Below are 25,352 nucleotides of genomic sequence, written 5' to 3' on the forward strand. Positions count from 1 at the left end.
AGAATATCGACCGATTTCATAGAAGTTGTTCGACGTCAATGCTTTTAATCAGTTGTCAATTTTATCAATTGAGACCCACAAAGTATGATAATTATGATCATCATGTTATCTAATCGACTATCGAATCTTTTTTCAACTGATTAGTTAACTAACATTTTGGTTGAGAATCCTATCAAACACCAGACGAGATAAATAATAAATTCTACTTACATATCCATCATGGGTGATTTCAAAGATTTTTCTGTCTGCTTATCAGAAGAACTATTTTTGTTTGCTGTTAAATAAAATTCCGAATCCTGAGAACCGATGGTTGATGATCTAGACCTCATTCCTTCTGATTCCCTATCTGATTGATCGTTATTGGAGATTCTCGAAGGGGAATAGGAAGAGGGTTCCTAAAAAGTATGGTATTAAGATATGGATGATCATAGTTACTCCTGATTATATTTATAATAGTGTTATTTCAATTTAATCAATGGAATTATCATTTCTCATGCTTATATCATATCTTGCTACATTTGCTTCTACAGCAGATTATTTTCAATAACTATATTGGAACACTTATATCAGTAAAGAATATCTCACGAAAAATATCTATAAGCATCATTTTCTACGAATGCAGTGAAAACTATCCATTAACTTGCCAGGATTTCTCAAAAGAACAAACCACAAACCACTACAATATTTGAGACTCTTCATTATTCATTTATATCGTCAGAGCATTCAATAAAAATTAAAAAGTTCTCGAAAATCGACGATAACTCTTCTTGATTATAGAACAAGGATGCTCTATTGTTTTTCATTATTGGCAGATGAAAATTCCTCTGAACTATCATACGCAATATTTTTTTGACTTATGCATCATTGTGTAGTTCAAAAAATACTCTTCAATTTCAGGGTTTAAATCAACAGAAATGGATTGTTGCACTTACTTTGTTCAATGGAAGCTTCATTTCTCGGAGCGTAGCACTGAAATCGTCTCGACTTGCCCTTTTCTTCAGCATTTCGAATGAATTACTTAAAGATCTCTTAGCTTTCGTGAATATGGCTGTTCCACCGAGATATTGGTTCAGGAATTCTGACCTAGAATTAAAATCAAGATTTCCTTATTAGCGAAATATAATACACAGACTGACTAAGAAATTCAGTTTGAATATTTCGAAAGATGTGAATAATAAAGAAACATGAATACCTTCTAATGACGATATTTCAAATTGTTCAATGATAAAGATTTTGGTGAAATTATAAGACCTTTCAATTTTCAGAACATTTTTCAGGAAGAGGAAAACGGGACAGCAATGCTGCATTCCATCTTATAGAGAGAGAGAGAGAGAGAGAGAGAAAGTATATTTATTGCTTAGCAAATGGCTAACGACTTGCGTCTTTCTGCCCGTGTGAATTACATTTTATACAATATAACGTATGGTAAAATAACTAAGATATACTGTTTGACAAAAAAAAAAGATTAAATGTATGAGTTCACAAAAAAAAGGTATTTATTTCAATGAGTTAACAGCTACAGTGTTTCTGAGAGGTCCTTTATTACATCCATTAGTGGTTTAGTTGGGTACTTTCGTCTGTGTTGTCTGCTATCATTTTCTTGTATCGTGTTGCATTGTAGGATTTGTAGGTTGTGGGGGTTGTTTACAAATTTTTTCCCTAATGTTCTGAATCTACTCAATATTGGTTCTATCTTAGTTTTTTCATACAGTAGGGTGTTGGGTGGGTAATAGAGTGGGTTTTCGGGATGACGTATCTTGCTCAAAGTTCTCAAACTACTGCGTTCTGCCACTTCGATGTTGTTCAGGGTGGGTCTTCTAGCGTTGCTATACAAAAGATGTCCATATTCAAGCATTGGTCTACATATAGTCTTATATATCTTAGAGGCTGTTTCGGTGTTTATGCCACGATTTTTGTATGTGAGAGACCTAAAGTGCTTTGATCTAGCAATTATTTCTTTCTTTTTATTGTAGGAATGCGTTTCGAAGTTTATTTTATTATCAAGAGTAATTCCTAGGTACTTAACATGTTGTGTTGGTTTTATATTCTGTTGGAGCATATTTATCCCTGGTGACATGTTTGACAGTTTGTGACCAAATAGTATAAGTTTGGATTTCTCCGGGTTTGGCAGGATTCTCCATTTTTTCATCTACATCATAATTTTGTCACAAAGATCTTGTAGTTTTTTTATTGCTTCCAATAGGTTTCTGTTGTGTGCGATGATTGCTGTATCATCGGCATACTGAAGGATATAGCTTTCGAGATCATGTTTTATCTCTAGGATGTCGTATACATAGATGTTGTATAAAAAGGGGCGATAATGGAGAGCCTTGCGGTACGCCTTGTTGGGGAGTAAATGGTAACGAGAGATATTTGTTAATCTTGACCATGATGCTTCTGCCTTTCACATCTTATAAATATCCATTGTTTTCGTTATAAGATTGAGCAAATAGAAGTTTTATGTCTAGATCATGATGTAATTTTGTTGATATGAATGAGGGAGCAGGAGCATGTAAAGTTGCATAATTGTACAATTATTTCCTACTATTCTCGTATGTATGGTGGTCAAGGTGCGTAGCATCCGCTAATAGATTTTCTGATATTGACCAATTTGGACCCAGAAATGATATAAACTTGTAAACAGTGAAAATGGAAATTGAGGTTCATGTGATCCTCTCAATCAAAGACATTGATTATAAATTATAACTATTTATCTATGTCCACATCGTGACAATATTTTTCTAGATGTAGGTAATTGCAAGTATCTTGAAATTAATTATTGATTGTGTGACTATCGTATTTTCGTTCTGGAAAGATTTGAAGTTAATTTTCTCATAGATAGCAGTATTAAATCTGCGATCTTGGATCTTTTTGCTTTTTATGGGCTCCATGACATTGTGCCCTCCGCTACTAGAGGAAGTGTATGTTGAGATAACATTTTTACGAATGTTGATGAACGTGATTGATCTGGGTTTCTGAAATCACTTGGACATAGAGACTGAATTTGATTATGACGTAGGGACATACAGCTCTAGTGAATTAATTGAATGTAGACCAATTTCTCGGGTGGGAATGGACGCTATCAAGTTCTTAGTGGGATTTCAAAGAAGATGCCAATATTGGTACGGAGAGCTTCTATTCCTCAACTATACAACAACGATCTTGTGAGCTATGATCCCGAACCGAATTTTGTTCTGTTCCAAACTAAATCTCTGAATACAAATCCACCAATCCATATCGCTTTTTGCTCAGTACAAAACCCCAAACTTGCAAGGGTACCGACTTGTATTTTTTCCGGGGCGGCAGAAACGCTAGAGTGGGCCCTGGAACCCGATTATCCAATAATAATTATTTAGTATTCTGTAGAGTTAGCTTCTGTAGGGCGGCAAAATAGGTCTCTGCCTAGGGCAGCAGTTTAGCTAGCGATGACCCCGATTCTACATTATGCTATCATTCACCAACCAGCACAACAATATTGACTAAGCTTTGAGAATTTGCAATTTAAAAATTTTTTTGTAAATTGAATGTGAGATTCCCTTTAAGAAAATGATAATCCTAACATTTACGCAACCTAACTCACCTATTTTCAGCAGAATCGTGAACATGCCTACCCTGCTTCATCTCACAATGCGTCCTGAGAAGCATCATCAAAAACTCGTTTTGTTCAACTACTGAGTTTGTTTCAGCTCCGTTGAATTTTGTCATGATTGTTTTTTGCTCCTCTTCATCCAACTGATCTATCCTGCAAAATAGAAGATTATACACATTCAATTTTTCGCGAACCGTTAACTTACTTCCGAATTATTGCAGCTTGCGTTTTCTTATCGGATAGGTTTTCTATTTCTGTACATAGTTTGTGGAACCAAACCATGGGGCAGTGATCACAAGAAATTATGGTTGTTTTGGGCCTTGATTCGGCAGTCGTGAATGCTTGATTTATAGCTGGAAGTATAAATCAGAAAATGAAAATGAAGAAGATTTTACATCATTGCATGCAAACATTTCTATGACTTTCATTAAGTTCTAGCTTATTTAATTGAATTATTTCCGAAAATGCATCCCTCAGGAGATAAAGCCTTAAAATATGACTATCAAAAATCTATTCAATAATCTTGTTCACATTTTGTTTAAGTATTCTTCTTCTTCAACAGCCTGTCTGCATCCACTCCTGGACATAGGCCTCCCCTTGAATTTTCCAATTTTCTCTATCTTGAGCCAACTGGTGCCAACATTGTCCGACCTTTGATTTAATATCATCTTACCACCGTTTTGGTGGTCTTCCTACACTTCGCTAATGTTCTCGTGATCTCCAATGTACAACTTTCTTAGTCCATCGATCGTCTTCCTGTCGAGCTACATTTCCCACCCAGGCCCATTTAATTTCCGCTATCCTACCCATTACATCTTCTACCTTCGTTCTTCTCCTTAACTCTTCATTCCGAATATGGTCTCTCAATGATATCCTTAACATAGCCCTTTCAATAGCTCTCTGTGTCGTTCTCGTTCGATTGGCTGAGTGGACTGGGAGTGTAATTGTTTCTACGCCGTAGGTCAGAAGAGGGAGTGTACAGGTGTTGAACACTGTTTAAGTATTAAGCCATAAGAAACTACTCAAAATATTTTCTGTGACTATGTCGGAAAACTAATTTCAAATATATATTCAGAGCAAATCCCTCCAAACTAGCCCTTCAGGCCTGGATGAAATATAAACTTTAGTTGAAGTAATAACTTTTCTCATAACTCCATGCCGGTTTTCCAAAAGCCATGAAGTTTGCTTAAATAGTTCCGGTACTAGAATTTTTTACACAAGATCAAGCGAGGTACCAGGGGGGGGGTCAAGGGGATTATGACTCCCCCCCAAAACTTAATCTGCGTTTCCCGCAGACAATGTACGAAATAGTCTCATCAAAAAACTTGAAGCCCATAATGGTGACCCCCCCCCCAAATTTAAAGCTAAGACCACCGCTTGCACAAAATTATATTACACCTTGTACCTATATAAAAATTAACTCACCTGCTACTGTGTCACTAGTGATAGAATCTGATTTACACCTAAAGAAATATCCCACATATCCTTGGCCTTTCTTGGTTTCCTTACAGATAAAGCAAAAATGGTCCTTATTTACAATACCCTGAAAAATCACGTGTTTAATTTGGTACGATTCAATTGAAGACAATAGATGGTCAATTGATTTTTTCCAAATGAGGAAAAAGAGATAGATAAAAAGAAGATTATATGATATTGGTATAAAATCGATTAATTCCAATAATATTGTAATCCATCGATTTGAATGCAATGAGCTAACCGTTTAGGATCAATTTGATACTACACTTTAGTAATCTATTTGGTTGCATTCAAATAATCGAACATGTCTATAAAAGGAGAAAAATATAAAAAATGAAGTTGTACATAAATACAAATATGTAATCTATGGTACCTACAATAAACTAACTTTTGGATTGAATAATTCCTATGTCATAGGAAGTTAGTTAAAACTATTGTAAAGAATTTTAATGTTTCTCTTTCACAATTCATGATATTGATTTTGATTATTATTTTTGATCAATGAAAATTTATTTGGGTATGAATGGATGGTTTATTATAGTTATATCTAGTAATAATCTAGTAGTACTTCACATATCCCATTACATAAATTTCGGTAAAATCTTGCAAAATAAAAGCAAATCCAGTTGAAGGAATTATTTGATTTTGATTTGTTAAATTTCACAACCGTGTTAGATGCTCAAAGATAAAATAAATCAAAATACTCATTGAAACTATACGGAATGACATATGATATGGCTGAGATGTCTAAAATACTGTTGTGTTCGCCATAAAAAACGATGCGGAAATCAAGTAGAAAGGGATCAATACCATTAAAATCCAAGAAGGTTGCTCCCTTCAAAAGTCACCACTAAAATTCATGAAACACTGGTGTGCTCACTCACTCTTAAAAAACCTCAAGATTAAAGTGGAGAGTTTTGAAGGCACAAGCTTTCTTGGATTTTAATCGTATTGGTCCCTTTTCACTTGATTTCCGCATCGTTTCTAATGACGGCGGTCACGTCGTCCTTCTGTCAATGCCGTTTTGAGGTTAAATCAATAATAAACTACTTTGACAGAACAAATGATAATTTCTAAATGATCACATTGTTTGTTAATTCTTTGTATAGCACCACCTTAAGGAAGAAAAGGAACCAAGTCGCAAAAATTATCTTAAACAAAATCTAATCGGTGAACACATCAGTATTTAAGACATCTTAGTCGCCACATCAATCTTAAGATTTTCAAGAGAAAGTGAGCACACCAGAGTTTCAGATATCTTAAATATGGCGGAATAAATTTGTTGATCTTATAGTTCTGCATATAATTGCTCTTGTGGATCTAATAAATATTTAAGCACATATTCATGAATTTTTAGTATGAATTTAATCTACTTGGCTCACCTGATGGCAAGAAACACTCTCCCTGTGACTTTTATGCATTAATATTTTTTTCCTATCTGGACTTATGAGCCTTAGATCAGTCTTATCCACTTGTAAAAGCATGGTTCTATTCTGATCTTCATCGTCCTTGTTCTCTCCTTTACGACTGGCTTCTTCTACCCTAAACTTTTCAACCTCGTAATTTTCATCTGACGACTGGATCTCTGGGGTTCTACCCCCTAAATTAGAGGCTGAAGAAACAGAACGTTGGAGAGGTTGGAAAACTATGCTATCTGAAGAACTCCCTTCACTTGCTGCTGAGTCCTAAAAAAAAATTCGATCTATATTTGATACTTTGCTTTCGCCTATTTGAACATAATAATTCAGGAAAACAATATTCGTTTATAAAAGTTTTATACTCACAGCAGATCCTCTTCTTATCAACAAGTCCTCACTCTTGAGACGTCCAATATTCACTAATAATTTTTTCTGTCTTTTCTCTTTATCATGATCTCTAAATTTTTCTACTGATTCATCTATAAAAGATTCAGGTACATTTTTGTCTTCTATTCTTCTGTTTCCAACATAAAGAACCTAAAAATATTTCTCATAGGGAATTTATCATCAACAATTTCTCTTGAACTAACCTCGAAAAAGTTACTCAAACTTGGAGAAATGTCTGTACATAATGAGGTGAGGTTGGTGCTACTCAATGACTTCGATGTATGCATATTTGTTTGGTCATTCATTTGTTTGTAGAGTTCGGCAACCTGAAAATCCATTGAACAAGTCATTAGTTCCATAATATTTTCCGACAATGAACTAAAATAGGGGGAGAATAGCTTGTTTTTCTCGCAGTCGAAATTAATTTATTCATAGAAATCTCTTTCCCTGAACAGATCGCTGTATTATTTCGTCAAGAAGTTTTTCAGTTTTGGACCGGGAATGATCTCTAACGATGAGGAATCCGTTGTTAAATTGAATTCAGTCTGTTTATCCGACCGTCCGTCCTTAAATACCGAAAGACCTAGAAACTTAGAATTTCCATGTGCTTAAAGGTCCAAATCCAACTAGGGAAAATTTCATTTTCTTTACAGGGTGTCCCATAAGTGGCACGTCACAGTGACACCGGAGGTAAGTCAGCTAAAGAGGGACCTAACCAGCCTAACATGACCCCAGTAAAAGTTGCATGGTTTTCGAGTTATTACCAAATTACGTTTTTTAGTGAATTTTCACCTTTTTTAACATTGTCAGGGTCAGAATTCTGCTGGAAAGCTCTCGAAGCTTATTTTTTTGTTGTAATGGAATCTTAAATAGTTATTTAAGATGACATGAGTATGATTCTGTCAAAAAGTTATGTGGATTTCCGTAAATTAATGGATAAATCTTGATTTCAATTGCTAGCAAAACGAGAACTTCGACTTTGGACACCTGCTGTGAAAAAAAAATCCTTGAAACAAAACGAGCAAGTAACATCAAAAAATTGGGCATTTTAGACAGATTTAGAAATGGTACAATACACGAATCTTATGCCCATAAAACTAGGTATTTTCATCATTTTACCGATGCCTTACTTAACTAAGTTGAAACTAGGAACCCCGCTATCAGGTAATTTTGCCGCTTGCTATGACATTACATTTGATACCGGGCTTTGTTATTATTTGTAAAAGTCACAATAGGGAAAAAGATGGATTAGGGGAAGCGAAAAAGGAATATTATTGAAAAAAAAGGTAAATTAATTAAAAACAGACTTAACTTTCGATTATTTATTTAATTCTTAAATCTAACTTACAGTAAATGTTCAAACTGTTTCCCTCGGACTCTAATGCATAAATGACACCGTTTTATAAAATTACGATTCAATTTTCTTAAACTAATTTCCGATATGGTCCGGGCTGCGTCGAATACGCGTTCACGCAATTCTTCCTCGCTTCTTATTGGTTTTGCATACACTTTAGTTTAAGAAAATTGAATCGTAATTTTATAAAACGGTGTCATTTATGCATTAGAGTCCGAGGGAAACAGTTTGAACATTTACTGTAAGTTAGATTTAAGAATTAAATAAATAATCGAAAGTTAAGTTTGTTTTTAATCAATTTTCTTTTTTCTCAATAATATTCCTTTTTCGCTTCCCCTAATCCATCTTTTTCCCTATTGTGACTTTTACAAATAATAACAAAGCCCGGTATCAAATGTAATGTCATAGCAAGCGGCAAAATTACCTGATAGCGGGGTTCCTAGTTTCAACTTAGTTAAGTAGGGCATCGGTAAAATGATGAAAATACCTAGTTTTATGGGCATAAGATTCGTGTATTGTACCATTTCTAAATCTGTCTAAAATGCCCAATTTTTTGATGTTACTTGCTCGTTTTGTTTCAAGGATTTTTTTTTCACAGCAGGTGTCCAAAGTCGAAGTTCTCGTTTTGCTAGCAATTGAAATCAAGATTTATCCATTAATTTACGGAAATCCACATAACTTTTTGACAGAATCATACTCATGTCATCTTAAATAACTATTTAAGATTCCATTACAACAAAAAAATAAGCTTCGAGAGCTTTCCAGCAGAATTCTGACCCTGACAATGTTAAAAAAGGTGAAAATTCACTAAAAAACGTAATTTGGTAATAACTCGAAAACCATGCAACTTTTACTGGGGTCATGTTAGGCTGGTTAGGTCCCTCTTTAGCTGACCTACCTCCGGTGTCACTGTGACGTGCCACTTATGGGACACCCTGTATAACTCCAAAATTCATTTAAACTAATATGAGTATCAAGCTTAGTACGAAATTTTATTCAGATCATGTCATCAGAACCAAAGAAAAATCGAGAAGAATAACGAAAAAAAAACCAAACAAAGTTGAACTGACTCGTCAAAACATTAACAGGATCATATTAAATCCAAAAAGAATATTGCAAAAGAAATACCCAATATTCTCGCTTCGTGCGGTCCATAAACGTCGTAAGAACCTGAAACCTTTCGAGCAGAATATGGAAAATTTAAATAAACCTATTATTTTGATGCAAAATTTCATGTTGACTGCATCACCAGAAAATTTGGGCGAAATTTTTGCGAAATATAGAAAAAATAGAGAAGATACTGACGTAGACCTACTTGGGAGCTTATGAGCACTCTCTCATACGTCAGGATGGAAAGACAGGACAAGCAATAAATGGTGGCAGCTAGGGTCTACGTCACCATTTGTTAGTCGTAATGATTCTCACTTGGATGGGAGATCACAGGCCCGGTCTGGCCAGGTCGGCAGGTCGGCAATCGCCGAGGGCCCCGGCCCGAGGGGGCCCCAGCCGAACAAAACTAAACTAAACCAATTTTTAAAAATATGTTTTTTTGACAAGTTTATTTCATTTAAACGTTTTAAAATGAACAACAAATAGACATTATGGGCAAGGTTCTGTATTGACATTTTTGTCAAAATCTTTTATTTGAACAAGTTAATAAAAACAATTGATTCGATAAAACGCAATATAATTTTGAAAGGCTTCCACGATAGCATTATTCATAACGTTATGGTAGACTTTACCCAAGATATAGGAAGCATTATGTACCAATTGGCTATTTCTGTGCGATATGTCATTCGATGAAAAGTTTATGAAAGGCTTCTAGAAATTACTGTAGTTGAAGACTCGAGTGGTCTTGCATTGTACAAGCGTGTAACTCCAGAATTAACCAAGTAAGGAATTCTGGAGGCGAATATCGTTTCATGCTCATTCGACGGAAAAAATAACATGAAAGAATTACAGGCTCACCTTAAAAAGGTAAATGAAAATATGACGTATCTATCACGTCTTGAACCTAGTAGCTGATTCAGCAGTAAAGGTACTAGAGACAGAAAACTTGTTTGGATTGGTGGAAGAATCTGCAGTTTTTCTGGATTAATGTTACACGCGAATGGTAGTATGGGTGAAAGAAACAAAAAACAACATACAAACTTTATAGACTGCAAAAGTCTCTAAGGCTCTATCTTCGATAATTGATGAAAGTGTGTTGAAGGAAACTGCCAAAGATAAATAATTGACGTCAGTAAACCGTATTAAAAAAAAACATGATGGTCAGTTTGATTGTAAATCCAGACATATGGCCAGAAATTGGGTAGTTACGTAATTGGTCTCTCATTGAACTCTCATTCTTCTTCAATTATAACTACTTCCAAGGAGTACTGAATGCATAATCAGGTTCTTTCAATTAGAGATACAATAATAAATTAATCTAAATTTGCTGCTGGAGGCAGAATATTTCGAGATTCATTCAAACCTCAACAACCATAATTTAAAATTATTCAAGAGCACGTTTTGTCTGCCGTGATAGGTTCTTGTCTTATTTCCTGAAAGGGGGCCCCAAATCAGCATCTAGCCGAGGGTCTCCAGTGAAGCCAGACCGGGCCTGGGAGATCATTACGTGTAAAGATAAAATTTCCATTTATGACCATAATAGTGAATTCGACAGTAAAATTTCTTGCGAATGTTATTTTTTCTTTCCTAATCTGATGTAACATACAAAAACGCGAAAAAATTCAATTGAGTAAATTGTTCTTCCTAAATGCCATATCACACTGGGCCTTTTTGTGTAAGTATTTCTGAGCCTGATGGTCCGTGCTTGAAATGCGCGTGATTTCCGGCCCCTTTTTGAGGCTTGAATTAAGCATGAAATTCAACAGTTTCCTTTAATGTTTTTTTGCTTGTACAAAGTTAATGAACAGAACGTGTGATAATAATCTCTCGAATATTCATGTACAAAATATAGATATAAACTTGATGGTTTGCAATGAGCCCTCAAGCGAGCATCAAAAGAGCATAGTACAATAGTGCCAGACATCTTTTTTTTTTTATTTTCCGATGAATTATGATGAATGAATTTTCAGAATAGGCTAAATAAGATTGGCATCTGCTAGGCTTGTCGATACTGTACCTAAAAGCTATTACCTTCCACAAGCGTCAAGCTTAAATGCAGAGGTTTCTGATTTATCTGTGAAAAACTAGAAATTTGTTTTGAGTTGATAATCAGTAGGAACAAAATTTACTGTTATAATCGCATAATTCAACTTTTTCACCACATATCGAAATATTTTTCAACCTTCTGGGTATTTTTATGAGAAAATTGAGGACATGGTGCGGTTGAACCAGAAAAAGATCGACAAACTTTTCATTTAAGTAGTAAAATATCGGTATCTGAACTGAACACGCAGTGTCGTTATATTTACCGAAACGGTTGTCTCAAATTCGATGTTGAGTTAATTTTGAAGGCATCTCATGTAAAATGGGAGAAAAGCACTCAACATTTGCAGTAACGAACACTCATACTTGATGATAGAGTTTTATTATTTGTACGTGCTGGTAAATCGAGAAAGTTGTCATGATAATTTAGCATCTGTGACTGAAAAATGAACAACAAGTTAGATAAGTGCTACCAAAACAAAATGACTGCTTCAGAGAGATAAATTGACCAATCCCAGAGGAAAATATTTAGTAGATTATTCTGATGTAAATGTTCTAATGGTTTTACAACACCTTTTACTGGAGAATAGATTATATGCCGAATGCAAAATATTATCTCCGCAAAATGTTGTGAAAAAACAATTTTTTTAATTATAATGATAATAATAAACTTTATCTGCAGATAATATGAAAAAGAAAATACTCAAACAATTGAAAAAATTATATTCAATAATTTTCTCTGCAAAAAAAGGACTTACGACAGTAAGACTGTTTATATGTAAGCTTTCAAAAGTCCGCCAAGAATACAAAAAAAAAATTCCTGCACTGAGCATAGTTGGATCATTGAAAAAACAAATGCTGATTCATTTCCCTATACCCAAGAGATCTGCAAGAATTCTGTCAAATGCGAAACATTTACCTTATATGAGAAATACTTTCGTAAAAATCTTGCCTACAAGAAAGAGTTTCAGGAGGAGGAAAATACCGAAAGAGAAACACTCTGGCGGAATCTTCCTGGTTGGGATCACTCCAAAAAGTTTTTTCGAAACTTTGAAACTACGAGATCCTAAAAGTATCTGGATCTTAGCAAAAATATATTACACCTCCTCACTGGTTTCCTCACAGGGCATTGGCGCCTTACGAAACAGCTCATGAGAATGGGTGTAGCGGTGTAGCAGAAATTGACGAGTGCAGATACTATGGGGAGAAGAAAGAAACTCCGTATCACCTGATGACGGAATACCTCGCCATGTCTGGCCAACGCAAAATCTGCTTTGGACACGTGATTTCAAGAAGTGAGGAATTAGCCTCCTTGAGGCCATCCTAGATACTGCAGTTTATTAGAACTCTGGAACTGGAAGGCGAGCGGTAGATCACGTCGTAGAAAGAATAGCTCTGATGAAGTGCACAATAGATCATTAGGACGCAATGAAAGGGAACCTCCTTAATTAAATCTTAATCTTAACAATCTTGCCTTTCAGTGTATTTCCAATTCATGTAATTCAAGAAGAATAAAAACTACCTGATGGGCATGATAACAAACTGCTTTTAATGGAAGTCTTGCGGATACATAGATTTTCCGCTATTCAACAGAATTACAAATCCTATTATATCAGAATTCATAATCAGAAAGTCTATGCATCTAAAATTTGTCATTTCTGTCACGAGATCATCCTGTCAAGATTCACATTCATTCCGGCAAGTATCAAAATTCCAAATTTCCGTAAAAATGGGTCGATTAATGGTAAACTACCTCTTCACCCGCTATCACTTATCCTGGGCATTCTATAAGAAGTACTACGAATGCATAATCCCATCAGCTTTGATGGTAGCCGATTGTATTTGGATGGCTACCTCCACTTACCATGGATTGAAACATTATGACATCATCGTCAGCAATTCAACAAGAGACAGGCACGAGGAGTATGACCAGTTCCTGAAGTTCCACCATCACCAATGGTGGATCGCTCCAGGTTTGAGAGAGGACCATTCAAAACCCAGACGGGACCTATTTGAACTTTATACAGAAATGGAGAAAAGGTGGAAAGCTCTAGAGACCAAAGATACATGCATGAATTCTGAATAATAAAGCTACCCTTGTTCGATCCCATTATACATGTAATGTATTTTAGATTTATTTAAATCAGAGTGATTTTTCCCACAAATATGAAATAGTTTATTCGAAATTAATTCTCAATCCGATTTCTGATTCACTTACGAAGTGTCTTCGGCAAGATTTTCCATTGAGATCCAGCGTTCTGTCAATATTCACCTTTGTCAAAAAAAACTTTTAATTCGGTATCGTAACTAGATGATCTCAATAGTGTGATGATATCAATAGAACCATGGTTGTGTATACAAAACCATTTCAGACCATCAAGAAAATTCTAGCAGTATATCTAAACAAAAACCTGATATTACAGTGACAAAAGATCCGACCGAATTGGAATTTTGTGTGTTTATATAGGAGGAATTTCAAACTTCGTGCAAAATTCCGTTTGAGCCATATTCGGACGAAAATTCAAAAAAATACGGACTTTAAGACGAAATGACCGAGTTCAGGGAATGGCCTTCAGAAAACGAGACTACTAATGATGTTTGAATATAACTCCCAAGTTATTTACTCGAAGTTACATGTTCCACTAAATGACAGAAGAGTAAACAAAAAAACAAGGAAAGCACCATAGAGTAATAAACATGTTTATTGCTCTGAGGAAAGCACACACCTAATGTCACCTTTAGACATTTGTTTTTTATGCGTTCTTGAAGACCACGGAACTGTATATATGTATATTCGGTTCTTTTGGCAAAATCCGACTAGGGGTTCCATATATCAATATCGCCTTCGAAATATTATTTAGCTGATAATTCCTTGGTTACAGATTTGATCGAGTTGAAAATTTGCATTTTGTATTATTAAAACAATTTCAAGGCATCACTGAAGAATTTCGTAGAAGAATATTCAATATTTCAGTGCACAGGAAATAAGCGAGTTGGAATTTTGCATCTTCCTATGTATAAAATAATAATTTCAAGCATTGTCCGAAATTTTCTGTTGACTGCTTAGTTAGAAACAAAAAAAAATCGAAAAATAACATAAAATCTCTGTGAGAATAGAACAAATCCAGTTGAAATTTTGTTTGTAGATTGATTATAATAATTTATTATCACGTTTTAAGAACCATAGATTCTATATCTCCAAAGAACATATTCAACTAGGTTAGAATTCAATTTTGTATGTATGTGTAATAAATCAAACGAATATTTTAGCCGAGTTTTAAGATCATATATTTTCAAGAGGACTATATCTTCAGAACCCATTATATAGGTAAAATAACCACAACAATGTCATCATATTGAATCGAATACAACAATTCTGTGGGATCCTAAATGGCATATGAAAGGCGAGTACATTGTCAACATCCTTGATCCTCACAAAAATGTCACTTTTTTTGAATACGGAAAAAAGCTATAACATTGTAGTCGGATAAAATAATGATCTTAAAATGGATCACAAGGTTACCGTCCTAAATTTTGGTGTCTCCTCTAAAAATACTTCATGTATTTGAAAATATTATTCGCTTTAGTAAATAAATAAATGATGTTTTGATTTTAGAATACAGAAGAAATAAATCGAATTGCTACAAAAATTCAATCGGCTTATATGTTATTCACTTAGTAGGCATGTAGATATTTTTTGTAGTTGAAGTCATATAATCGATAATCCCATAATAAGTATTGTTTGAAAATTTTGTTATGAAGATTGAGAACTGTAAGTACAGCGACAACATATGAAGTGTTAATGTGAGTGTTCTTTAGAAACGTTGTGTTCAATTATCTTTAGGATCAAAAACGTCAAATAGGTAGCTACTTTATACTTTCCAGCAAATCTGGTTGAATCAATATAAGATGTTTGAATGCGTGTTATTTCTTTTAATTTCAGATTATTAATGGTGGTTTTACCAAAGCTAAAACTTTTTAATGAAAAATATTGCATTCGTATGTTCTGTGCTGAAATTTTTAAAACAATTTCCTATTATTTTATTGATTTATTTAGGTTATACTTGTGCAATAGTCAATGAAGGAAATATTTTTATTTTTGAATTATTAATTATCAACTACAAATTTTTTAAATGAATTTCATGCAATTAGATCTTCTAGTGCTAGACATTTTGGCGCCCCGGCAAAATAAAATTTCGCCGCCCTGCTTTGCCTTTTTATCTGGATTTTCTTTGAAGGAGCCTTTGTTTTTTTCTCAGGCATCTTTTCAGTTACATATGAAAACGTATTTTTTAACTTGAAACCATCTTCTTAAATTTATCAAAGGACGTTTGTCGATTTCGTCAAGAAACTTCCTGAATTGTTTGAAAGTAAGGCAGTTTATAGCAAAAAAAAGTGGGATTTTAGTACCTACTTAGTATTTTCATTGCTAGTTGAGAGCGTCTATTCGATCTCTTGAAGGTGCATTTTAGGACCTACAGGGTATTGTCATAACTATAGTTAACTATTATTTCACTAAAAAGAGTGGTATTTTCACTCAGAAAACATTTTGTATTAAAAAGTATGTCTGCGCCCCTACAATTTGGCACCCCGGCAAAATGCCAGGTTTGCCGGTCCTGGCGGCGGTCCTGTATTATGATAAGATCACCTCAGGCCCTACTAATTCGAAAGAAAACAAATAGAGCAATTATTGCTCTGTTTGTAATAATATAATAACTGTATTTTTGAAGGCCACACTATCCAGCAAGTCTCTCTGCACTGAAGCCAGTAACATCGGCTTCAAAGTTGATATGGGTAATTTCGGTATCTTGAACATTATCCATCAAAGTTTGTCTAGTGTACTTCGTGTTCAAAGGTACCCATATCAATTTTGAAGCCAACGACATTGGCTGAATCCCGCTTCAAAACAGAGAGACTAGCTGGATAGTATGCCATTCAAGAATGCTGTTATTATGATCTTTTGGCTTTATGATTCCAATGAAAATAGAGAAATAATAAACTATAAATAAAATAAACATTGAATGAGCAACACAGCGAAGCAGATACTTTTACGTCTAGTTAAGTATTTCTTAAGTAAAGACGATAAATACGTACCCCTTAAAAATTACAAAACGTTCATGAAGAACAGCAATAATAGTATATTATTCAACGAGCGGTAATGTAGGTCATAACTCACGCAGATGATGTTTGCAGCACGAGCCGCAGGCGAGTGCTGTAATTCATCAAGTGAGTTATGACCATTACCGCAAGTTGAATACTATACTTTATCTACGACTATATCAATAAATACTAAGAAAAAAATACAGACTTAGAATAAAGACAGAAGGAACGGGAAATAAACATGATGTGCTCGATCCCGTACAAGAGAGATGGAAACTTAGTGCTACCAATCACAATCGAACTAGCTTCGGCTAGCTCGAATCCAGTACAGAGTACAGACATAGAAATTTATTGAAAAACCCTAATAATTGCCTATAAAAATGCATTAAAATATACCAAAAAATATTCCCTGTAAACGACTACTTAATGATCTTACTGCTACACCAATCTTGAAAATTTCTTCAAACTTCTTTATATTTTTTCGAGCAATTAATTCTGTATGGTAACATTAGCTGTTTGTCTTTTGGAAATGTATACCTTTATAATATTTCATCTTCACTATCTGAATTAATCGTTTTCAGCAAAACATTCACAATAATTAGATATCAACTTAATTTGAAAACGTCAAAAGTGACATTCCCTCGGACATTCCTCCCCTCAATAACAATAATGGAATGTTCCCTTTCGGCCAATCGAATAGAAGCAGAGAAGTATAGAAGCACAGATCCATATTTTCCGATTTATAATAGTGAGTTATAGCAGTGAGTTATTATAAATCACGCTGTTTGTTAATAGATACTATTAATTGCTCAAAAGCAGTTGAATAATGAGTTTATAATTCAATAGGGAAACATATTTTAATAGTATTTTGCTACTTTATCTACTGATAAAGTAGCAAAATACTATTAAAATATGTTCCCGGGTTCAAAAGGTATGATCAAGGTAGTTTCGGGTATTAAGGCCTGTCGGTTAATAAGGCCTAAGTAACAGAAATTCAATTTAAAATGGTCGCAGGTGTTCAGAGTCATATCCATAGGTAGCAAACATTCATAAGTGACGCCTCAAATCGGTCGTGATGGGGAAGATCTCGTTGTTTCAATCAGAGTGGTATTATTCATTTTGAGGGATGATTGCGTGGCTTAAATAACAAGAAATTGACCGAATGAACTGTTAGTATCTTCTACGATATTTCACTCAAAAATTCAACCATATGTTTTATTTTCACATCATTTCATACTTCCTCGATCTTTCAGATCTGAATATTATAGCCATAATTTGAATAATGTTGTTTTTCTGTTTTTGCACAAACGTTGTCGGCGGGTATTAGGGCCTATTCAACAAAAATAAAGGAAGAAATAAAATAGAGCGAAACAAGTTATAAATGAAACCAGGCGAACTAGTACTGTCAGGGTTGTTAAGAGGACAGGATGGTAGATATGAGGCAATGCTTCAAATACGGAAAGTGGTATCATGAGGAGTTTGTTCGCTTATCCGCCGATGATACAGAACACTTTGAATGTACTGATGGCTGTTGAACCAAGAAGTTTTATTTTAGTTTTGAGAGCTAAACATGATAAAATACTAATAAGCAACTATTGACATCAGATACCAAATATAAAAAGCCTATTTTGATTATTTATGTATGTTGAAGTATTAGGCTTCATTATCCCACTGTAGTATAATAAAGCCCACTGACGAGGTTTTTGAAAATGTTTAATATTGTTTTTCTCTACAGCAGTATTTGATGTTTAAGATTTATTTACATTGAAATTTGTTGATTCATGCTAATAATTTTCATTTAGTTTCAAATCTCTTCTAGCTAGGCTTTATTACCCTCATTTACCTTTATTACATTTGTAGTTTTTATCGCTTTGTCTACTTCAAGTACCCCAAAACTTGGAAACCATCGTTGACCAGAGTCTTTTAATCATTTTTTCTTATTAAGGGCATCAACAAGTCCTTTGAACAAGTTTGCAACATCCTGACATCAGATCATTACTGTATTTTTTTAATTTTTCTTTCGATATATTAAAAAAAATGAATTACAAATAGTTCACAAGAATTTTATACTATCAAAATTATGGCATGGTTAACGAAGATATGATGAGGATAACCTAAGGTGTCAGTTCTTAAATCTAACAAAATTGTAATTACCATTGTTCTTGTTTTGGATTGTATTCCAATTTTGAAACTGAAGTGATTTGCCATCCGAAGCTTTTCTGTAAAGATTTGGGAGCTATTTATATTCGGTACAAGGATTGATTCTTATACCCCATCAATCCTTCAAAACTGAAAATCTGATCCATGAGTTCTGAAGGCGTGAAATGAAATTACAAATCGGTTACCCAAATCTTGACAATACACAATCATCAATTGGTTCGATTAAACTGAAAGTACCGCGAAATATTTAATAATCATTCATATTCATTATACAATTTTTTCTTCATACGAGTTGAATAGTAAAAAATGATGTCTTCATCATCTCTAACCTTCTTCTTATTCATCATTGCGGCATCGCTATGAGAAACATAGGGGCTGAATCCAACAGGCACACCAATCATATTCACAAAAGTTCACTGCACAAAAACGTTGCACTCGAACACTTCTTTTTCCAACCTCTACCCTCAAAACGCTTTCGAAATTCACCTGTTTAACTCCATAAATTCTCTTCACGATCGAATGATCCGCTCAACATTGAAATGGGACGTCTAGGATTTTCAGCTTCCGAACGTTATGTACAGTGTGACGTCCACATCTCTAAAAATACTCAGATATCACCCATTCAATTAGTGGCTTGTGTATGAGGAATGGTGTGAAACTCTAATCAATTTCCAATGTTTTTCATGAAACTCCTAGAGTGGGATATTGATCCGATAAGCTAATTGAGATGCAAGGGTGTTTGGCGTATGTCATTCCACGCCTCGTCTGGACTCGAATCGTTGACATAAAGGACAATATTCCATTTAAGACTTTTATGAAAGTACTCTAAACGTAGAATAAAATTGGTTTGCAGAGGTTCGGGTTTTTCAACGCAAAATGCAATCCAATTCAAAAGTAGACTTAGACCTTTAACAAGCTAAGTCTATGATGACAATATAAAATTTCTGGTACATTCTGGCTATTCCTTTGTTCAACCAAACTACAGCCCCACCTATGTATTCCTTCATATTTTAACGATATCAAAATATACTCAATGAAATTACGAAGGCATTCTCAGGCGGATTGTTTAACAAATTTAACAGAAATAGAGGAAAATTGCGGGTTTTTATCCGAATTCTAGTCTGTTTCTCACCGGATGTTTTGTCTTCTACTCCGGATGGTATCAAGACTATAAATCGACATTGGATTTATGAGAATGTGCAATTGTCCATACTCACTGTAATCGTACCATAAAGTTGAATTGAGCTTCGTACCTTATACCATAACTAGTATAAGTTATATGAGTATATAGGTAACATACATATGCATAACTAAATAAAATCTACACTGTGTATTGAAATCACACACAAAAATTAGAGATTTCTTGGATCATTTTGAGGAGAAAAATCCTACGGCTTTGTTTTTTTGTTGAACCACTGGAAGTTAAGAAAAATGTGAAAAGAAACTTTGGTCTAATACTACACTTTTTTATTATCTATAGTTTTGTCTTATCTGCTACCGATTCAGAGAAAAAACCTAAACAATTTTTTAGTACCTAATCCTCAGGAAAATCCAATTATTATAAAGATCCAGTAAATACCTAGGCTGTGATGAATAAAGTAATTATAAGTTTTGGTACTTATTTACCCAATCTGTATAATAAAGATTCGATAAATTGGTTAATCATCACAGAAAAGTAGGACTGTATATCAAAAATGAGAGTTTGCCGCCTAGGTTGATAGGAGTTTGTTTCTTAAAATTGTCCAAGTAATATCTCCTTTGTACCTTCAATTCATGAACACCTTGTATAATTATTCTCCAACAACTGGTGTCTTTTTATAGTTCTACTGAAGGTGTTTCCTGTGTCTTATATAAATTATGTCAAAAGGGGATATTTATTGCAGCAAAGTTTCGATGCAGAGGAAAAGTGTGAAGCCTTCCTAGAGCTACTCCAAATGCAATAAAAGTGTTTTTTTCAATTTTATTCTATTAATAGCAAAGTATTGATCTAAACTATATATGACAATAAAAACGAACCTTTATTATATTATGGTAATAAAACATACTCTTCTTTTGTGTTTGGATCTCCAAAATAACTCCTGAAATCAAAGCTCTGTGCCATTTAAATTTGTTTACATCACAATAACAATATTTCTAAATAAAATTTGCATGTTTCCTTGCTATAGGTAGGGAACTGTGAAATTAAATTATCTCGTTGAAATTTCAATTCGAGTTTTAAAAAACAAATTGTAGGTTGGAAGGAGAACATTTATTTATTTGGCTACGAATTCGATATTAAACATCTTCAATACTTCATTGCAGAAACGTCTCAAAACTTGTTGTTGTTGAACTTCGATCAGAATATTCATCAAGCAATGAGAAATCGGAAAAATAGCTTTGTTTTCATGGAAAACAATAATTCTTTGTGATTTGAAATATCCTTGAAAGCCTATTCAATTGATCATTGAAAGCCAAACAACTTTTCCGAAAGATACCGTCCAACGTTTTTTCGAAGTTATGTGGGAAATTGGAAAAACTAATTATTTTGTGTTTATTATCTAGAAATTGAACACAGATCTTAGAAATAATGAGACAGAGAGAGAGGAAGAGAAAGAGTTATTCATATTGACGTTGAAATGAACCCGTGCGACTTGTTTAGTAACAACCTTTGGACTTTGGAAATATTGCCAGGAGATTCTAGGAGAATCTTGCTCACAAGAATAACATGAAACCAGTCGTGTTATTCATTGGCAATTTTTTTTACTTATTTTTTGGGTATGACGAATATCGTCATGATTAATGTTGAATATTATGAGAAAATTTAAATTTTCAGATGTGTCTGTAATCAAAATGCTCAAGGTTTAATATTTCCTCACAGCACCTACTTACATTGTGAAGGGTACTGCATTTGTGATGGTCATAGCAGATATTTTGAGTAGGGATACATCAAATAAATTTTTCTATTTCTTCTGTTTCTGCAATACACCATATACGAGTATGATATTCCACATCAAGTTGAATTGTTATTCTGCCAATATTTTCTTCTCTCAATCTGACTTTCATTTCAATCAATGGTTATATAATTCGAATTCGGTTGTACGTGGTTATTCAGTTAAAAATGAAATTAGAGATATTTCTTCTTACAAATCACAGATTTTTATGGAATTTTGTCATAATTTCCTCGAACAATAATCTATATGGAAGAAAGTGAATAATTTCAATTCGCGAATAAAAAAAAAACCAAATTTCAGTAACTTTTCGTTTTTCGCAAAAATATAGACGATGTTCTTCGTACAAAGCACTGGTATATTTTTAAAATATTCGTGAGAAAAACCTACCAAATATCAAAAAAGAGGTGAAATTCTAATTCCGTGAAAGTCGGTCGTACAGTGCTTTTTATTTGTTTCGAAGAAAAGAAAGAAGATGAAGTGGATGTATACAACCTCGTACAACGTATAAAGTTTGGTAATCGTATGATCGCCAAAGGGGAAATGAATGGGTACCAAAGTTTGACCGATAAGCGAAAAAATACGTGGTGGTAATCACTCTTAATATTTAATATTATTTCAGCCGAAAAATTATGTCTTATATGTATGTATAATACCGAGCCCACTGTAAACTCGAAATATTTCATACTCGTATTTTATTATCATGAATTTCATTTTCGAAGCAGACGATTTCAATTTCAATAAATAATGAATAATTCATGTATATTTACCGGATGATTTTTTTGGAATCTACTAGAAATATCCGTCAGGCGGATATCTCCATGCGTAGAAAGTTTTACATAACAACGAACAATATTGGACAATTTACGACTAAAATTTTATGTGAAAAATTCAAACTCGAATCTGTGACGATTCGTGAAAATGTGTTTATAAAAAACTTTATTTAAACTGTATTTTTTGCCGCAGAATACAAATCTGTAATGAGAAACAGGGGTTTTCATTTCAAATTTCAAAGTTGACTCTTGTACACCTCACAAGGTGGAATTAAATGCAAGAGCATAAGTGGACTTTACCCTCAAAACCTTTACCCTTCTATTTCAAAAATTTTTCCGTGAGATGTCTTTTTTTCGAGAATTTAAACTGATTGAACTTGAATAAAATCACCTGGTGTCCGTTTATAATTTGTGTTCATAGAAGGCAGGTTGAAAAATGCCAGTGAATTTCAGTAATGCTCAAGTTAAGGACTACCCCAAACTAATATTCAGAATGAAAACTGAAATTAGACAAAAGTTTATAGAGCGGTGAGCTCCATTCAGGGATACAAAATTCAACAATAAAGAAAATTTCTCATTGTTCTCATTGTATTCAAATTGTATAGCATCATTTCTCAGAATTGTTAAATCTCCAAACTTTCGTAGTCAGTCTGTAATATTGAATAATAAATAAATAATAATAATAAAATACTTATATACCATTACAATTTGAAATACACAATAAATAATAAATATAATGAAATATTTGAATTCTTTGTTCTTGAGCATTCGTTCCTTGTAGAGATCAATTTATAATTCAATTTTGAACAGATAATATAAAATAGTCTCAAATGATAAGGTTCGATTCACTGATGGTAAGTTTGTAATCAAATTCAAGAAATTACGTCCGTCCGGCTTTTGATAAACACGAGAACTCCCACACAAAAAGTGCTAGAAAATTGAAATTTCCAGAGTAGGTCCAGATTTCAAATGCTTGGTTGATAGCCATTATTATACTAATAATTTCAGAACTGCACATTCGATCGAGATTGCATCTGTATTGAAAACAACAATTTCGTGCAAAAGTATATATTTGTCGCATTATCAGAAACATCGAAAACTCAAGAAGAATATCAACTAAAAAATTACAAAATATTTCTGTCAACAACAAAACGACGGAGTAGAAATTTTGGGTGTTGATAGGGAATAACAATTTCAAGCTTGGTTCAATATTTCTAGCTGATTACATCACGGAATCATAGAAATTTCAAGAAGAATCTTGAATGACAAATACCTAATTTCGTGTTGAGAGCGTCATGATAACCATAGATATAGAAATTTCAAGCAGACTCGAAAATAATTACCTAATATTTCAATAACAACAAATTCCACTGAGATGAGATTTTCAAGCAAATATAACAATTTCAAGCTTAATTTAAATGTTCATGTTGATCCTGTCTTATAATCATAGAGAATTAACTGACGTGACATCAGAAGCTTTTGAACGCTCTTCATTCATGCGCCAATTACACCCTTTGATATACCTATAATTTTAACACTAAATTTCCACACTGATAACCTCTTGAATGGCAATGTACCTTCTAACCTTTGCAAAGGATTCGATAAAAAATTAACTTTACTTGATTGCATGTAATTGTATGAATTGTTCTTAAATTAAAATCAAAAATTTTAATCTTTTCTGCTTGTTCAGTTCATGCAAGTGTATCAATAATATCGGTAACTTTCGTCACTCAGTATATTTTGAAGGAGGAAATGTGAGATCCAAATATACGGAATGTCTAATATTACTTATATTAAAAAAATCTTTTAATGGTTGAAAATACGTTGATGAGATGAGAATTATTCATATAAGTCAACAATTCTATTATATCCTTCATGTTTATATAGAAGCGTATCAATATTTAATAGGCGATGTTAGCCACTCCGTATATTTGGATCTCATGTTTCCACCTCCCAAATAAATTTGGCATCTCTGCTCACAAATTCCTTCCGGGATTAAATCAATCGACTTTCTCAATGCCACATGCCACCTATTTAAAATTTGTTTTATTGATTTGTTTTCATTATTTGACCGTCGAGTAGAAAAAAAAAACGCTTCGGATTGTAAACAAATCGTTTAGAACAGCTTATGGTCGAATCAATCGTGATGCTATTTATTTTTAAAATATAATTTCAATGTCAACGCAGTTCCCTCAGGCTTGTATTTGAGTTTTTGCTTTCACTGAATGCTCATTTCATTCAGAATAGATTGTTTTGTTGTTTTTTATCTGCGAGTTGCGACTACCCATTTGATCTATTTCTTCCGTAAAAAAACAATTGCAATAGATTCATTATAACTTAATTCTATAGAAACTTAGTAGTTACACCACTTGAGTTTGAAATTGATAATAATCAGCTCATCGTTACCACCCTTCAAATTTACGATAAATACTCTTCAAAAAAGGTCCCTGGAATACGAATATTGGCAATTCAATATTTCAGGAAACATTGGATCTGGATGCAACAAGTCAAAAATTTTTACACGCTTGATGAAATGCATATTAATGTAATAATATCTACTCAATTCTATCTTCTGTAGATACACAAATTTGAAACCAAAACCTCACAATGCAATTAGGTGCTCAAGCAATCCGGAAAGTGACCTGTTATGAAAAACTTGGATTATGTATATTCACAATACACTTGTGGATCCTAATAAAAAAAGTGCTTCTAGAATGTTTTGTTTCATGTTGATAGGACCAGTAAAAAAGAAGTGATGAGAACTCTTCATTTCACGTCGTTTTCCAATTTTCTCTCATATCTTGAACACAGTTGAATATATGAGGTTGCGGTCTTCACCAAATTGATTTCCTCAGAAATCGAAACTGAAAATGGGCTATTCATTTTTTTTTAGCTCAAAGGGATTCTGAGATCCTCTCACTAGATAACGAAGTCGGGATATCAGATACGTCCAGAACATTAACAGACAGTAACGTTACAGAAAGGTAACCAGACAGATAGAAGCTACTAAAATCG

General features: G+C 33.7%; 1 protein-coding gene across 3 annotated transcripts in view; it reads right to left on the minus strand.

The window, feature by feature from the left end:
• Positions 1-25,352, minus strand: part of LOC123675022 (TBC1 domain family member 1) — a 95,816-nt gene that overhangs the window by 16,691 nt on the left and 53,773 nt on the right. Inside the window, exons 1-9 of one of the 3 annotated variants that reach the window (XM_045610250.1) lie at positions 18,967-19,274; positions 7,074-7,196; positions 6,850-7,020; positions 6,448-6,750; positions 5,015-5,132; positions 3,795-3,942; positions 3,581-3,742; positions 933-1,083; positions 211-395 (exon numbers count right to left, since the gene is read on the minus strand). In XM_045610250.1, coding sequence (XP_045466206.1) covers positions 211-395; positions 933-1,083; positions 3,581-3,742; positions 3,795-3,942; positions 5,015-5,132; positions 6,448-6,750; positions 6,850-7,020; positions 7,074-7,196; positions 18,967-19,038 — 1,433 coding nt within the window. In that variant the 5' untranslated portion in view covers positions 19,039-19,274. Of the gene's footprint in view, positions 1-210; positions 396-932; positions 1,084-3,580; positions 3,743-3,794; positions 3,943-5,014; positions 5,133-6,447; positions 6,751-6,849; positions 7,021-7,073; positions 7,197-18,631; positions 18,791-18,966; positions 19,275-25,352 lie in introns of those variants that run through there. The other 2 variants (XM_045610251.1, XM_045610249.1) reach the window with 2 other exon arrangements.

This window comes from Harmonia axyridis, chromosome 3 (assembly GCF_914767665.1).
Source record: "Harmonia axyridis chromosome 3, icHarAxyr1.1, whole genome shotgun sequence".
NCBI classification, from domain to species: Eukaryota; Metazoa; Arthropoda; class Insecta; order Coleoptera; family Coccinellidae; genus Harmonia; species Harmonia axyridis.